This window comes from Populus alba, chromosome 6 (genome assembly GCF_005239225.2).
Source record: "Populus alba chromosome 6, ASM523922v2, whole genome shotgun sequence".
Taxonomy (NCBI): Eukaryota; Viridiplantae; Streptophyta; class Magnoliopsida; order Malpighiales; family Salicaceae; genus Populus; species Populus alba.
The window spans coordinates 24,028,448-24,045,308 of NC_133289.1; the positions used below are offsets into that span (position 1 = coordinate 24,028,448).

General features: G+C 33.0%; 2 protein-coding genes across 4 annotated transcripts; both read left to right on the forward strand.

The window, feature by feature from the left end:
- The first annotated feature begins 3,428 nt into the window (after nucleotides 1–3,428).
- LOC118042126 (ubiquitin carboxyl-terminal hydrolase 18) lies at nucleotides 3,429–10,110 on the forward strand. The gene is made up of 11 exons (XM_035049692.2): nucleotides 3,429–3,878; nucleotides 4,959–5,157; nucleotides 5,255–5,343; nucleotides 5,501–5,586; nucleotides 5,685–5,847; nucleotides 6,043–6,166; nucleotides 6,544–6,701; nucleotides 7,682–7,766; nucleotides 7,917–8,129; nucleotides 8,433–8,494; nucleotides 8,969–10,110. The coding sequence occupies exons 1-11, from the start codon at nucleotides 3,601–3,603 to the stop codon at nucleotides 9,411–9,413; spliced, it is 1,902 nt and encodes a 633-aa protein (XP_034905583.1). The 5' UTR covers nucleotides 3,429–3,600; the 3' UTR covers nucleotides 9,414–10,110.
- A 778-nt stretch (nucleotides 10,111–10,888) lies between these two features.
- Nucleotides 10,889–14,944, forward strand: LOC118042127 (UDP-galactose/UDP-glucose transporter 7). Of its 3 annotated transcripts, none has more exons than XM_035049695.2 (8): nucleotides 10,889–11,198; nucleotides 11,352–11,394; nucleotides 11,537–11,642; nucleotides 11,869–12,114; nucleotides 12,491–12,601; nucleotides 12,698–12,856; nucleotides 14,139–14,282; nucleotides 14,454–14,944. In XM_035049695.2, exons 2-8 carry the CDS (start codon nucleotides 11,354–11,356, stop codon nucleotides 14,616–14,618), a joined length of 972 nt encoding a protein of 323 aa, XP_034905586.1. In that variant the 5' UTR covers nucleotides 10,889–11,198; nucleotides 11,352–11,353; the 3' UTR covers nucleotides 14,619–14,944. The 3 variants fall into 3 exon arrangements, with proteins under 3 accessions (XP_034905586.1, XP_034905584.1, XP_034905585.1); XM_035049693.2 differs by having other exon boundaries at nucleotides 10,890–11,198; nucleotides 11,286–11,394; XM_035049694.2 differs by having other exon boundaries at nucleotides 10,890–11,198; nucleotides 11,293–11,394.
- Nucleotides 14,945–16,861: the final 1,917 nt, after the last annotated feature.

The window sequence follows — 16,861 nt, forward strand, 5'->3', positions numbered from 1 at the left end:
AGTCAACCACATGACTGTTCTTTAATGTACGAGATCATCTTGTTTATGTTCTCATTACATGCATCAAATCCCTTGATAACAAATTCAAGATGTGGTTTTCCCATTTTTACTTTGGGAAAAATTCGAAGCGTCGTCTCTTAAAAAAGTTAAATTACACGAACAGTGTGTCTTTGAAAAGTCAATTGCTTGAAATTTATGTTGATATTTCAATTTATATAAATATTTAATTTAAAAGGTTTGTTTTAAAAAAAAATTTTTTTCTTAAGAGAAAATCGGGTTTTTCAATTTTTATTATTCATTTGTTTTTAATTGAATGATCTTAACAACTAATCTTTGCACACTTAGCAAAACTGATTAGCAAATCTTATCTCATTCAATTTTAATGGATTGTTATCTTAGTATATAGCTAAACTACAAATTGAAAGTTTTTATAGAAATTTGCTTGGAAACAAGAATTGTGGTTTTGTTGGGTTAATCCTAAGTCAATTTAGATTTATAAAAAATTTTATATTTTAAAAAATAATTAAATGATATCATTCCAAATAAAAAAAATATTTAAAATTGATAAAATCAAATCAAATCTAGATTTGATGAGATCAATTAGATTACATGTTAACTCATTGAGCTATCCAAGTTTAATTAATTTATTATCCATTTTAATTTTTTCAAAAATATTTGACAAGGTTGTGAGATCAATGGATCAACGCACCAAACCAACACAATTTAATAACTATGAAATTTTGTAAGGTGTTTTCAAGATTAAAAAGAATAGAGATAGGGTTTTTCAAGTTAATGAGGTTACAAAAATTATTAGGAATATTCTAGGATGAATTATTTCCAGAGATCCTTGCATATCATTCATAATGTGTTATATAACTTTCACTTCAAGACTACACTAATTTCTTTTTTAATTGATCTTCTCTGGGATGTTAATCTCTTTCTGAATAAATACATGCACAAAGTCCCTTAGAGGTGTTGGTGGAAGGCCCTTCAAAGGTCAAGTCAGTGCCAGGTTTTTTTATATAACAAAAGATATTAATTAAAGTATTAACGAGTTTTTACGAAGATAGAGAAGAGAAAGGGGGAGAAGATGTAGAATTCAAAAAGAAAAGGCAGAGAATGTTTATTTTTTTATTTTATTTTTATTTTTTTTTTATCTTGAGTATAAGGTTTTGAACCCATTTCTATATATTCCACTCCTCTTTTATATTATATGGCTTGACCTGGTTTATACAACGTAGGAGGGGTAGAGATATAATCTTATAATAATAAAATAATATTATTGTATTACTTGTAACATCACATCTAATTAAATATAAGGCCATGTTTGTTTTTCCGGAAAGTAGTTTTCCGGGAAATCATTTTCCAAACTTTCATGTGTTTGTTTGCATTAAGAAAGTTGGTTAACGAAAAACACTTTCTAGTCAACGAAAAATATTTCAGTCAAAGAAAAATTTGGCTTGGTTTTCAGGAAAGTGTTTTCCTTTAGTTGTGTTTGTTTTCCGGAAAGTGGTTTCCGGGAAATCACTTTCCAAACTTTCTTGTGTTTGTTTGCCATTAAGAAAGTTGGTCAACGGAAAATACTTTCCAGTAAAAGAAAAATTTGGCTTGATTTTCAGAAAAGTGTTTTCCTGAAAAATTTCAGCGAAAAACACTTTTCCGGAGTTGTGAAAAATTTAGAAATGTCATTATTTGCTGATTATATCAAATTTGATCCTTAAACTTTTAATTGCTATATATATTTTGTTTTGAATATTTATTTTTCAATCTCATCTCTTAAAATTTTATTTTTATATTAACTTTGGTCCTTATTTTTATAATTGTTATTTGCTTTTTTCTTATCATTTTTTTATTAAAATTTTTTATCTATCAAATTTGGTCCTCATTCTTTTGATTGTTACTTATTTTATTTGAAATAATTTATGAAATGTTGATTATTATTATTTTAATTTCTTCATCTTTTATTTTTTTTTTTAATTTTTTAGATTTGATCTCTATTATTTTGATTATTATTTATTTTATTTGAAATAATTTATGAAATTATATATTTTTTTTCAATTTTATTCTCATTTAACTTTTTAATTTGTAAGATTTGTTCCTCATTATTTTAATAAACTTGAGAAAAATAAAATATTAATAAGTTATTTTCTAGCTCATTTTCCATGACATAATCAAACACTGGAAAGTGTTTTCCAACTTATTTTCCATTACACTATCAAATATCGGAAAATACCTTCCCGAAATTCACTTTCCAAAAGAAAATTACTTTCCAGCAAACAAACGGGGTCTAAGTATAGATTGCTTGCTCATATTTAATAGGATGTGATAAATATCATAATTACTAATTCAGACCTAGAATATGTGATGCTCAGTGTGGAATTGTCTTTCAGCCATACACTCAACTTTAGGGATGTTGAACTCAATTCACACTCGAAGCCAAGAAAATAGAGCACGAATGCATCCAAGTCCAACATGTGGTTAGGCATGGACGCATCTAGATCCAACGTTGAGTTAGAAATGGTCACATTCAGGTCCAACATGGAGCAGCTGGCCACAAATCAGCCCCCCTCCCCGTAACTTTGAGAAGTGAAACCATGACCCATTACAAGTTAAAAAACACATTAAATTACTATAGCAAGCACAAGCTCAACTACGAACGATAGTTTTCTCTTAGTGATTAAACTATAACATAAAAAACCAGCTAATCAACCTCTCTAGCACACATAATTAGCAATTCCAAACAAACATGGAAGTGAAACAAAGAAGCACGACTCCGAGAAGGATAATGGAATAATTCCTCATGCTTGCCAGGCAAGGATGCTTTCCCAGAACCTCCTCCTCCTCTCAAGATGCAGCACGTGACCAGTCACGGTCCCAGGTAGAACAAAGCAATTGAAAACATGGATGGAAGAAGAAGGAAAAAAAAAAAGAGCAAAAAAATCAATACTAATTTTCTTCTTTCCAGCTAAGAAACTTCTAGCTACAGACGAAGATATAAGAGAGATAATATTTATCTAAAATTATTTTATAAATAATGATAATTATATTGCATGATTTATTTAACTTTGTGACATTCTTACTATACATTTATTAATTCTTATATTTTACAATGATATTATTCTTTTTTATTTTATGATTAGGGATTTCTTAAATCGTTTTTTTACACTTCAAGAACAAATTCGACTTTTCAATTAAATAAATAAAAATTATCTATAGAATCCATTTCAATATCCATAACCATTTTAATATATCTAAAAGGGACAAGATAAAATAAATAAATAAAAAAAACGTAAGTACATAAACACTTTCCCATCATTAAATTCTTATGGTTGGTAATCATATTAATAATAATAACAATTAACCACTAATCTTAATTACCCTACTAATCAACCCCACCCTATTTCCATACAATAAATAAATAAAATAAACAAATCTTTCCCCAAATCACCATCCCAATTCCCACACACCAAAAAAATAAAAACCCTAACAAAACACTATTCACAAACTCTCCTCTCAAAATCCCTAATTTACATGTAAAAAAGGGGAGAAAAACACGCAAAAAATCCTTTGATTAATGCATGCAAACAACAACAAGTGTAGATGCATGTCGGTGGAATAACAGTGGATCTGAATTGGTTACTACAATTTATATTCACTGTTTTTGTAATTGGTTTGGGGTTGTTACACCTGGTTAAGAATACGGCGTCCAAGTATTTCGAAGTCGGCGCTAATTTCGAAGCAGCTGAGAGTAGCCACACTGCTATTGATCCAAATATTATTAATCAAGCCGTGGAAGCTGAAGAGGACTCTAGTATCTGTGGAAATTGTGGCGGTTTTGGGACTAAAAAGTGTTCTCGTTGCAAATCCGTGAGATATTGGTAAGTTTTTGGTGATTTCTTTGGGTTATTGATTATTGGGTTCTGGTCAAAATTTAATCTTTTTTGGGTTCTTTTGATGTTGGGAATCAATGGGTTTTTGTTATTTTTTTGGTTTTGCAGCTAAATTAGTGATTTGGAAGGTAATTTCAATGTGTTTTTGTGTAGCTTAATTGTAGTTACGGCTCCTTTTGGTGGTTTTTGAGGTTTTGTGTTTTCTTGGTTTTGTAGCTAAGTTAGTGATTTGTAGGGTAATTTCTTTATGTTTTTGCGTAGCTTAATTGTAGTTACGGTTCCTTTTAGCAAAATTAGTAATTTTAAGGGTAGTTAATTGTATTAGAATGAATTGAGTTTTTGTTTATATTAGTGATTCGTAGGGTAATGAACTCCGTAGTGATATATGGTTTGGCATAATTATGCATGATCTAGCTTAATTAGTGGTTAATGGGGTAATGAACTAACTAGTGACAGATGGTTTGTTGATAAAAGTGCAGTCTTTTTGTGTTGAAGGTGGCTTGTTAAACTTGGGAATTCTGGGTTTATGCTCTTTTGGTTTTGTGAGCTTATTTTTTTATGGTTTTTTTGGTTAAATAACTTAATTGATTTTGTAGGTAACTGATTGTGTTAAGAGTGCTGTTGGCCTTTCACAAACACACACACATATATTTGTGGGTGGATGGGTGGGGTGGGTTTGGTTAAAAATGTGCTCTTTTGTATTTAAGGTGGTTTCTTAATCTTATAAATCACTGGGCTCATCCTCATTGGTTGGCTTAGTTATGCGTGGTTTAATTGGTTGTTCAAGCTTAAGTAGCGATTGTAGGGTAGAGATAGCATTGCAATGCTATAATAATAGACTATGATATAATGTGCTATTAGTTTTTATTGATTTTATGATGAAGGTTTATTATCTGTTTCATGCTTTTATTTTTCAGATGAAGGGTTTTTTAGTCTAATTTGGAAGTCTTTTTTTTTGGGTTTACCTATCCTTTTAATTGAGTTTAATATGTGGGTTTTAGGTGCAGATTTCTTAAGTTTCTTTTTTTAGCATAAATCATATGATTGTTCTTGTTTTCATTTCCCCAGCTCACAGAGATGCCAAGAAGCAGACTGGAAGGCTGGCCATAAGTTAAAATGCAAGGATTTCAAATTAAATTCTTCACAAACAGTAAGATCAAACTTTGGTTTTAAACCTTCAGGTGGTGGGAGTAGAAGCTTTTCTAACGCTGCACTTGTTCCTGCCAATGGAGTTTCTAACTCTAAGCCTATAAAGAAGCCAGGAAAGGTATATGTTTTAACCTTTTCTCATTTTGTTGTTCATTTAGATTATTTAGTGAATTCTTGTTCTGCATAGTGAAAACTTCAACACACTTAAATCTCAGGTTCTTTTCCCGTATGATGAGTTCATTAAACTTTACAACTCAGACAAGCCCGAATTCTCTCCCTGTGGGCTCTTAAATTGTGGAAACAGGTAAATGTTTGCAACCCCCGTACACCTTTATTTGTTCATTTGAGCATAAACTACGCATGGGCAGACACAAACATTTGCTAGTTGTGTTATGTTTTTCATTTGAGCATGTGCCATTTTTTATTCAATTATCCCCTCTCTCTTTTTTTTTCCTTCACAGTTGCTTTGCCAATGTGGTTCTACAATGCCTCACATACACAAGGCCACTTGTTGCATATTTGTTGAAGAAAGGCCATCAAACAGAATGTAAGCTCATAAATTGGAATTTTATGTAGCCTTTTTGTTCTGCTTTTTTGGGGTGGTTTGGACAATTCTTCCCTCACAACTTTTCATATTTGTTTCAGGCAGACATAATGATTGGTGTTTTCTTTGTGAATTCCAATCCCATGTTGAAAGAGCAAGCCAAAGCACACTTCCCTTTTCACCAATAAATATTCTTTCTCGGTTACCTAATATTGGTGGTAATCTTGGCTATGGAAGACAGGAGGATGCTCATGAGTTCATGAGGTTCTTATTACTGGCCTTATCTGGTTTGCATATTCTGAGATAAACATCCCCCATCAGAAGAAAAGACACGACACACACCAAATATAATAAAATAAAAGAATCAGTTGAGGAAGTGATTGACTAGAGAAGAAATTTTGGTTGTCTTCGATGCTATGCCCAGTTCAATACCATAAACCTTTCGTGTCTTTTCTGTAGGCTTGCTATTGATACTATGCAATCAGTATGCCTTGATGAATTTGGTGGAGAAAAGGCTGTTGAACCTGCCTCTCAAGAGACTACAATAATTCAACACATATTTGGGGGTCGCCTCCAATCTCAGGTCATGCATCCTGTTATACTGAAGCTGTTTGATTTTGTTCTTGTTTGTGAAAGCTTCCTTTCTCAGCATGCATTAACTGTATTGAATTCCACTTTTATGCCATTATCCAGAGCTTCTCATCCTTTTCTCTGTTATTAGTCATTACAAATAGGGAAAAAATAGAATTTGATGGACTCTTGGACTGAGCTGTTTCTGAGAAGTCTGATATCTGGTGCTGGATGCCATGTTACCATATCGTATTGGAAACGTAAAAAATCCCTGGATGATGTACCAAAGCCTTATAAACCTGTTCCCAAACCCCAAATAATCTCTCAATTGATTAGAGGGCTCCTATCTCTAGTTTGGGATGCTGTCCTGACATGCTTTATCTTCGTTAGGTGATATGCACAAGATGCAATAAGATTTCAAATCAGTTTGAGAACATGATGGATTTAACTGTTGAGATTCATGGTGATGCTGCATCCTTGGAGGAATGCCTCGATCAATTCACAGACAAAGAGTGGCTTCATGGAGAAAATCTGTACAAATGTGACAGGTATGGCTGCTTAATCCTGTGATTTCTGAATCCCAAAAGCTTAAATCATTTACTTCATTGATACCATTTCTTCATCTCTTTTGTTTCGTTATGCACACAATCTTTAATTTTAATATTTATTTTTTAATCTTCAACCTTTTATTTTAAGCAACTACTAGAAATTCAATCCTCTTGGATTCTTCCACCCTTGCTATGACTGTATGAGCAATTTTAAATTATGATGGAGGTAGTTGCATTTTAAATTCAAATATTGATATGCTTTAGAACTGAATGGAGGAAGCAGATACATGTATCTTGCTCCAGCTAGTTTGGGATATGAATCTTGAGTTGGTTTTATTTTTATCCCTGGATGGTGACTGGGGTTTGTTGGTTTCAGCAAATCTTTTTCACCTAGCATTTTGAGCTAGGATAGGCAGATGGATGGTAGATGTTGAATACGGACTATTGGTGCATTATTTACTGTCCAATTCTTCCTTCTCTAGTCATTCCTTGGTCCGGGACTTGGAATATTCTCTTAAAGAGGAAAAATATGTGCATATTGGTTATTGAATTTTCATTTTTACCATAGCATATTTAACATGAACAATATAATTGCCTCACTGAATATTCAACATATTCTTCTCGCTGTGGCCAAATATGGCTTCCATGAACTTGTGGACTGAAAATTACTTCTAGTTCTAAGTATGTGGTCTCTAAATATCTGCTTAAAATATGGCCGCAGATCAGACAGAATAAAATGATGAGTTGTCCAGCCAACTCCAACTAGTTTGGCATGATGCCTTGATGGTTTAATATTTGAAAGTGAAATATGTCTTACCATGAACTTTATCTTTTTTTCATACTAGTTTGTCAATATAATTGGAGCCCAGCAGGTTCTAATAGAACAAGGCTACCAATAAAATGGATCACAAGCCTGCATTTAATATCTTTTGATGTCTGCATCTGTTCTGATTTAAAGTACAATTTTAAACTTTGTATAGGTGCAATGACTATGTCAAGGCATGGAAGCGTCTTACCATTCAACGAGCTCCAAATGTTCTTACAATCGCTTTAAAGAGATTCCAGGTCTGATTTGTTTACATGCTATGGATATCTCTGCTGCTGTATTACCTTTCTGAATCTAAACTACCTTTTCTGTGAAAATCAATTATTTTGCTATATTCTAGTTCTAGAGGTTTTGATAACTTCTGAAATCATGTGGACATAACTTTTCAGAGTGGGAGGTTTGGTAAACTTAACAAAAGGGTAACTTTTCCTGAGATGTTAGATCTGAGCCCCTACATGAGTGAAGGAGGAGATGGCACTGATGTGTACAAGCTTTATGCAGTTGTTGTCCATGTGGATATGCTAAATGCATCATTTTTTGGTCATTACATCTGCTACACCAAGGATTTCCATGGAAACTGGCACAGAATTGATGACTGCAAGGTAGGACACCCCCCCTCCCCAAAAAAAAAAAAAAAAAAAAAATCCATGTGCACTTCTAAACAGATCTACCATCTACAGCTTGTGAGGATTGGTGGCCTTATCTTTTTAAAATCATAATGTGAAACGTGTTTTTTTTTTTTTTTTAAATTTAAATCTAGTGTAAGAAATGATTTTCTGCTTTGGAAAATTGCTATGCCAGAATACTATGTCCCATCATTATTACATCAAATGAAAACAGCTCAATTGTCACGCTCAATCTACATGGACTCATTTTTCTCTAACTGCAGTTCTGCCTTCTCCCAGGTTTCTAGTGTTGAATTAGACGAGGTGCTTTCTCAGGGCGCATATATGCTTGTGTACAGCAGGTATACAGACTAATGCCTGATGGTGGATATTGACTACCATCCAATCTCAATTTTATCTATGACCCTCACAACATTTGCTTTGCTTATATACAGTTACAGTATTTAGCATGCTATAACCAAGTTGCAGGCAAATTAGATACTTCAACATTCATTGCATACATTTCAATGGGATGGCTTAAAAACTTGATGGTATGAGAACTTGAGGAAAATATAAGCATAAAATTATGGATTTTATTTTCTTATTTTATGTTTAAGCAATATTGAAATTTCTGGTTTCCTTGTTAGAAACATTTATATAAGCAGGATGCACATGTCAGAACACTTATACAGCAGAATGAGACTTTGAATTTGTTTATCTGAATTGGGGCATACAAGCATCGTCTGTTCAACTGCAGTGTGTGTGTGTGTGTGTGTGTGTGTATTAAGTTCTTTCTGGCTCTGCTCTGAAGATTGTATTTGCCTGATGTTGGGCAGGGTTTCTGTTCGACCATCATGTCTCAGAACCATTGAGCCTTCAAAGGAGCAGCAATCAATCGTGAAAGTAGAACTAGATTCTTGCACAGAGAACCCAGTTGAACACCTTTCACCAATAGAGTCGATGGATGCCACAAATTCTGGGTTCCCAGCACCTGAAAATGAAAATTCTGAAGTTGGAAGTGAACATCACGAGTCAGGGACTGGTAATGAAGATCCTGATGATATGATTGGAGTTGATTACTGCTCAAGTTTATCCATTCCAGTGGGGGTTTCTGGCCTCAAGAAGGATTCCGCTGCTGCACTTGATTCAGAAGCTGTTGTGATAGAGCACTCCTTGGACTATACAGATACAGTCATGTCTGAATCAGATTCTGCCGTTGCGAAGGATATCAAAGTAAATGGCAGTATTTATTCATTCTCGAGTGAAGAGATTTCAACATAACCTAATAATTTGAAACGTCAACCACCACTCCACGATTTGGACAGCGAGGACACGGCGCAACTGAAGCTAAAAGAGCAATAGTAGATATTTATTGATGATAATGATGCTTTATCAATCACTAATTGATCTATCATATTTTTTAAACAATCCCCAAATCATCAAAGGAAAATTTGAGTTGGGCATTTTTATCCGGGGTTTCATTATTTGCAGAAATCTCAGATTCTATTTGTAACGGTTCTAGATGGGAAGAAGCCTCACCTTCCTTCAAATGACACAGTACGAGGATGTCATTGCTTCATGAGCAGGAATGTTTCGTCTATAGTCTACTCCATAATGTAAGTTGCCAAGAAATTCTAGTCCAAGGAAAGCAAGTGATAGGTTGTTTAATTTGTTAGTGTACCACTACAGCATAACATCCTACTCTAGGAATATAAATTTTCTGGCTGTGTCAAGAACAAGCCAAAAGGGTCACTGTGATTGATTAATAGCTTGTGCATGTATAGAACCTGAACCGGTCTGGAGCTGCAGAGAATGCTGGAATGTGAACAGTGGAGATTCTTACATTGATTGATTGATGGGGCTTTGCTACTTGTTATTGTGAGATTTTTTTTTTTAATTTATATGGATGTCTTTAATGAATTTATGTATATCTAGATTAATCTTTGATTCTTACATCTATTAAGGCTATCTTTTGACTTGTACTGTTCAAATCTCCTCGCATTTAGGGTGGTTAAAAAGTGTGAGAAATAGGTTTTTTTTTTTTTTTAATTTCTAACTGAATCTGATCAATTCGAAGTAAGTGATTTGGCCCGACTCAAAATTCTGTTCTCAAGTTTATTGGGTTAGCTTAAATCAAATTCGAATGTCTGTGTTATAGATTAGGTAAACTTGGATTAAACTTGAAATAATATTGTTTTATTTATTTTTAAATAAAATAATATTGTTTTAAATAAATTTTTTTAAAAATAAAACAATGTAGTTTTTCAAACAAAATTTTTTTTCTTGAATTTAACCTGACAAAACCAAGTTTAATAACTATATTTTATATTCATAATGATGAATCAAGTCTAATAATTTGAGCCCAAATTTTTTGATAAAAATATATATTTTTAAATTATTTTAATATGTAAATATCAAAAATAATTTTTTAAAAAATAAAAAAAATTATTTTAATTTATTTTTAAGTAAAAAATACTTTAAATTTGCAATTCCTGTCACAATTCTAAACTGATTTTTAATAGGATATGTATAGTAAAAATTTATAATATATATATAAAAAATAATTTTTTTTTTATTATCTTCATTAACACCGTAATCCTAAAATTTCGAAGTCTTATAAGTACGAACCTCTTTTTTACTGGATTAAAAAAAGACATTTTACTCCCAATCCAAGAAAGTGGGTCCAAAATTACTAAATAGTAATCATGATAACGGTAAAGGGATTATTTAGAGTAGAACCAATAGTTATGTGAAGTGGTTAACATCTTAGACCGTTTATCTTGAAAATAGTAGAGCCAAAAGTGGAAAAACAGGAGCCAGCAAGCAAGCAAAGCCATTGCTCATCTGATGGCGATTTCTCTCGCGGTGTTGCCAGCTGTTTATCTTTACCCTTGTTGTATTATTATTATTATTATTTCTCGCTCTATCTTCCTCCTCTTTTTTTTCTTCTATATTTTTTACTACAGCAAAACCACTCACAAAAACCTCTTTCACTTGATCCAAGAACCCATAAAAAAAGGATTCTTTTTTGTTACTATAATGTAAAGGGAGTTTGTTTTTAGCAAGGTAATTGATTTTTAATGATGTCCCAGATTCCAGTTATGTTTTCTATTTATTCTTGCTTCCAAAGTTTGATGCTTTTTATTTGATTAGTTTGTAGGGCTTTGTTTTGTTTCTGATTTTGGGAAATTGTTGGGATTTGTTTGACTCAATTGACAGCAATGGAAAATCGCAGTGAAGCAGAAGCAAGTCCTTATAAGAGGTACTTGTGTTATATTATTGAGTTCTTAATCCAAAACCTATTAATGCATGCATGTAATACTTATTCACATTTCGTTATCTGATTGATTTGTTTGAAGGCATTTTAATGAATTTGATGATTGTATGTGAATGAATGAATGTAGTTTGGTTGCGGCCGTGTCATATGGAATTGCTTCAATGGCTATGGTTTTTATCAATAAGGCCATTTTGATGCAATATGGTCACTCAATGACCCTTCTCACTTTGCAGGTATTGAATTTTTTGACTTTGAAAACAAATAAAACCCTTTTCTTGTTTAATTGTATTGTTATTTGGAAAAATATTTCATGTTGTGTTGTCAATCCCACTTGATGATGAGTTTTGAAGATTTTTAGACTTGTTTTTCTAATATGTGTGTTTTCGGTGATTATGATTACGATTACTGATAAAGGATGTTGTTATTGTTTGATTCTTGTTGGTTGGTTGGTTGGATTAGCAATTGGCGACGGCATTGCTTATACATTTTGGTAGACGAACAGGGTATACGAGAGCAAGGGGAGTCAATATGCAAACAGCTAAAAGACTTCTCCCAGTTTCGCTGTTCTACAATGCTAATGTGGCTTTTGCTTTGGCTAGCTTGAAAGGAGTTAATATTCCTATGTATATTGCAATAAAGAGACTCACACCGCTTGCGGTACTTATAGCTGGAATTTTCTCAGGAAAGGGAAAGCCTACAACACAGGTCTGTGCTGCCACTTATTGAGCTAGTTTTCACTGAATGCTTACCCTTTTTGTTTGTAACATATATAAGATATACATGGGACTCTGCTTTGCCAGTGTTTTATTTTACGTTAGTGTGTGTGTAATTGGACTGGTAAAATTAATGGTATTGACAGAATGATCAATAATTCACATTCCCGATTCTTGAATTTTGAGATTTCATAAATGAAGGAGAAGCTTGCTGTTCAATTAACAGATAGATGTTACTAAAAGACCAAATTTTATTTATATGCCCATAATCTAGTTATCAACCCTTTGAATCCTTGAAGGCATCTCCTTGACTAGTATCTTGAGTATAGGATGCTCCTTCACTATGACACTTTTGCATTGTATTTCAGGTTTCTCTTTCCGTGCTATTGATTGCTGCTGGAGTTATTATAGCAGCACTTGGAGATTTTTCATTTGACCTTTTGGGATACGGCATGGCCCTTACTTCTGTTTTCTTTCAGGTTGGCTATTAATTCCATAATTTCCAATGAATGTGAATAATACAGCGTGATGATGCTTGCTTGTTTACTAATAGTAGTTGTGATTTGAAAGTGCAGACGATGTACCTTGTGTTAGTTGAAAGATCTGGTGCAGAGGATGGCCTCTCTTCAGTTGAGATAATGTTCTACAACAGCTTTTTGTCTCTTCCATTCTTGATATTTCTCATCATAATTACAGGGGAATTTCCAAACTCTTTAGCATTATTGTTTGCAAAGGTCAGAATCTTAACCCTTCATATTTAGACTCAAATTATTGATTGTGATAGAAACAAATGGCGTGCTGAAGTTCTGAAGCCTGTTCAGAGCAAGCTAGAATGCTATTCTTGTTTACTTGTGTAGGCTCTTCTCATAATTGTTTACAAATGGAGCTTTGAATTAATAGTTGATGGTCAAAACCTTTTTATGTAGCACCAAAAACGTTTTCTATGACTTCAAAGTTTTCTATCAGAGTCTGAATTTTACAGTTAGGCAGTTAACATCATTGAAGTTCAGTCTAATTTATGTTGCTGTAGGAGCTTGTACCTTACCAGGAGAATCTTGTATTCCACTTCAGATTTTCATGTCAATGGTAGAACACCATTGATCAAATATGTTTCAGTGTGCAGTCAGTTATTTGAGTTTTATTATTTTCTTATTTGAGTTTTTATTATTTTCCTTTTAATTGGTATCCCAACTGAAGTATCAAATAGGTTTAGGTCATGTTATATTGGTATCCCGCATTTCATATTTTTCCATTTGGGATTGTTGATTGATGCCTTTTGGAATAGTCTGGTTCCTGAAATCAGGAAAGTGCAATACTTGGCCATTTCAGAATGATCTTAACATCCTGAACATCTAAAACCTCGTTTTTTTTGTAGGGCAGGGCAAGGGTATCGATTATGTATTAGGGAAACTAGGTCTGGTTTTTGTAGAGGGGTGGGGTGAGGGTGTTGATAGCGTATTGGAATGCAAAGTTTGATTCATGCTATAGACACCCTCTTGAGACCATGACCTCTCCAACTTGTGATAAATTTAAGTGACAGTTTTAGTTGTCATATTATCATTTATATTCCCTCACAATTTATGAACAGTATCGGGCTACTGACCTTATTATGTTGAATATCAAGTGCTGTTCTATCACGAATGCAGTCCGAGCAAGGAGATGCCTCGGAAAACTGCATAGTTGCTGCAACTTTGATACTGTCTGGTCCATCCTGGACTATTCTATCATTAGACTTTTCTCATTGCTTCAAGTTGATGTTTTCTGGTGTATCCATAAAACTCAATGCCTCCACATGCATGTGCCTTGGTTTAAGTCTGAATTATTGTCTTGCCTCTTCATATGGTATTGGTCTTGGTCAATCTTTTTAACCAGATCATGTAATTTGTTTTGAAAAAATTGTGGCAATCAAAAAGATTTCCATAAAGTGCAGTGATGATTCAAACTTCATTTTTCCTCTACAAAGTGCTGCATTTTGCCCTTCATGATTTCTAACTGGAAATCTGTTTTTTATTGCAGAGTAATTCCTTATCATTTTTGGTGATCCTTGTTATTTCATTAATAATGGGCATAGTTCTCAACTTCACCATGTTCTTATGTACCATAGTCAACTCAGCTCTAACAACAACCATTGTGGGAGTCCTCAAAGGTGTTGGGTCCACGGTATGTGCATATAACCCTTATAGTCTATTATAGAGAATCTTGGAGTTTTATCATTTAAACAAATTGTTTGTGGGTTTTTTCAGTTACCCTCATCTTTTTCAGACCATTAGTCATGTTTTGCTAAATGTTCAAGAGCATTAAGTTTAAGTTTCCTTTTCCTTTTCTGCTCAGACCCTTGGTTTTGTCCTCCTGGGTGGTGTGGAAGTGCATGCTTTGAACGTGACTGGATTGGTTATCAACACAGCGGGTGGTTTGTGGTACTCATATGCCAAATACCAGCAAAAGATGAGTAAACCTCCAAAGAGAATATCAGATGTAGAGGCTCGTAGCAAATAAGTCTGCTTTTGAGGATCACTACTGGTGATGAGTTGCTGCTTCAGCCGGTTCTTTATCTGATTTCTTGTCAATTTGCCTACACTGTATAATTCACAATGATCTCATAGTAACAACCAAAAGGGGTGGAAAATGAAGTATAGCGATAACTTTTTGTTCTTAAAGAATATTCAACTCTATAGCATAACCTTGCTTGGAACACTCTTGATTTCGTTCGGAGAAGATGTCGAAGTCTAGATGTTGGACTTGTGCTCGAAACTGATGCTTAAGCCACAGAATGTTGTTCAAAACGTTTTAATCCTGTGAAATCAAAAGCTTCTCTTAGCTCATTTTCTTTCTACTTTATGATTGCATCATGCATATGATTCTCAGCTGTGATGGTTCTCGTCAGAGTCGGTGAAAATGATTGATCTATCCACTTCTGTGCTTGTCTGGAGACAAGATTAGTTCTGATAATGCAAACCCTAGAGCTAAACTGGGACTCCTGAAATCCTCAACACGCATCCCGTGCTAAAGATCTATCCACTTAACTTGAATGATCTCCCCTCTTACCACCACCCCTTAGAAAGGCACAATAAATGGGAAATTAGGTGAATGATCATGACAGAAAGTAAGAGTTTAACTGCTGCAATAGGCAAGATGAATCCTCTCAAGTTCAAGAAAACATCCTATCATTAGTCAAATCAAGTGTGAATCATTGTTCATACCAGTTTTCTCTTAACTTGATGCATTGCTCGCTGGTACAAGACTATAAGCTGTCTCCACTCTCAAATGTCTCTTTCATGGATAATTAATCTTTCAAGTCTAAAGTTGTTTTCATTTTCTTCCAGCACGGGGGGTACTACGATACCCCAGCTAGCTTAAAGCATACCATTCAAATTAGGATTCACAAGAATTTAAGGATTGATATCATTAATGTTTTCCATTTTTAAAAACTAAATTTAAAAATATAAACAAAAAACTTTATTTTTTTGTTGTTTATTACAAAAATATAAAAAACCAATAACTAGTTGTCAAAAAATTTCAAAATCAAACAAATTTGGTTTTAAAAAATTATGACAATGGATGATTTTGCTTTTTGTTTTTCAACATAAAAATTCAAAATAATCAAGTTCTTAAAAATAGAAACCGCAAATGATATCAATGTTTAATTAATGTCTCGAAACAAAAGAGACAAAAATAATAAATGACAGAAAAGACATGTCCCCTTGTATTTTATTTTTTAAAATGATAAAATTTCACTTTAAAATTATTCTAAAATATATTTATTTTATATCTCTATCTCCGTTTGATTTGCTTTTTTTTTTTTAATATAAAATTTCAAAATAATCAAGTTCTTAAAAATAAAAACTGCAAATGACATCATTATTTGATTATTGTCTCAAGATAAAATAAATAAAAATAATAGAGATAGAAAGGAAATGTCCCTTTTACTTTCTATTTCAAATTAAAAATATGATTTCACTTCAAAACTGCTTTAAAAATATATTTATTTTACGTTTTGTTTATGTCCAACTAAGTATGTTTTTGTTCTTTTTTACATATATCATTTATGTCCTAAAACATTAAACAAACGCAAACCAACCCGAATTGTTAAAAAAGTTGTTGTTGTTCTTGTTGTTAATTTGATATTGCATCATCATCTGAAAAATACAAGATATGCAATGGAATGTGGGTGGGCCATACAATGGCCACAGACCATCGAAGGACAAACATGGTTTGGTCTTAACTCTTCTGCCTAATGCTTGCTTGTAGTTATGTTGAAAATGAAAGCTGGCCATAGCTTGCTGATAAGCAGTAGCATAATATTTCATGGATGGTTTAGAGAAGAAGTGGCCCTTCTGTTGTAGGAGGTTCCTCAACATTGAATAGCTTACCAAACATGACTTTAAAATTTGTGCTTCAAAATGTCTTGCTATAATTACTACCCATTTTCTTTTCTTTTTAGGTTGATTTACATTGAATAATGACAATGAATTCCTTTTCTTTTTCAGGCTTAAGTATTGAAATCAAGAAAATCATTGCTCCTAAAATCTCAAGTAATTTATGACCATGAATCCCTTCTCTTTTTATGGCTTGAAGAAAGGATCTTTTATGAGAGTTTATTAGTTTCAATCCACCATCCCAAAATATCAAAAAAGGAAAAGAAGTGAATTCCATTTTCTTTAGGCGTGGAAGGAGAAAAATATTGAAATCTAGAATATTATTCCTTGTACCTAAGAAATAAAAATATATTTTAATCTAAA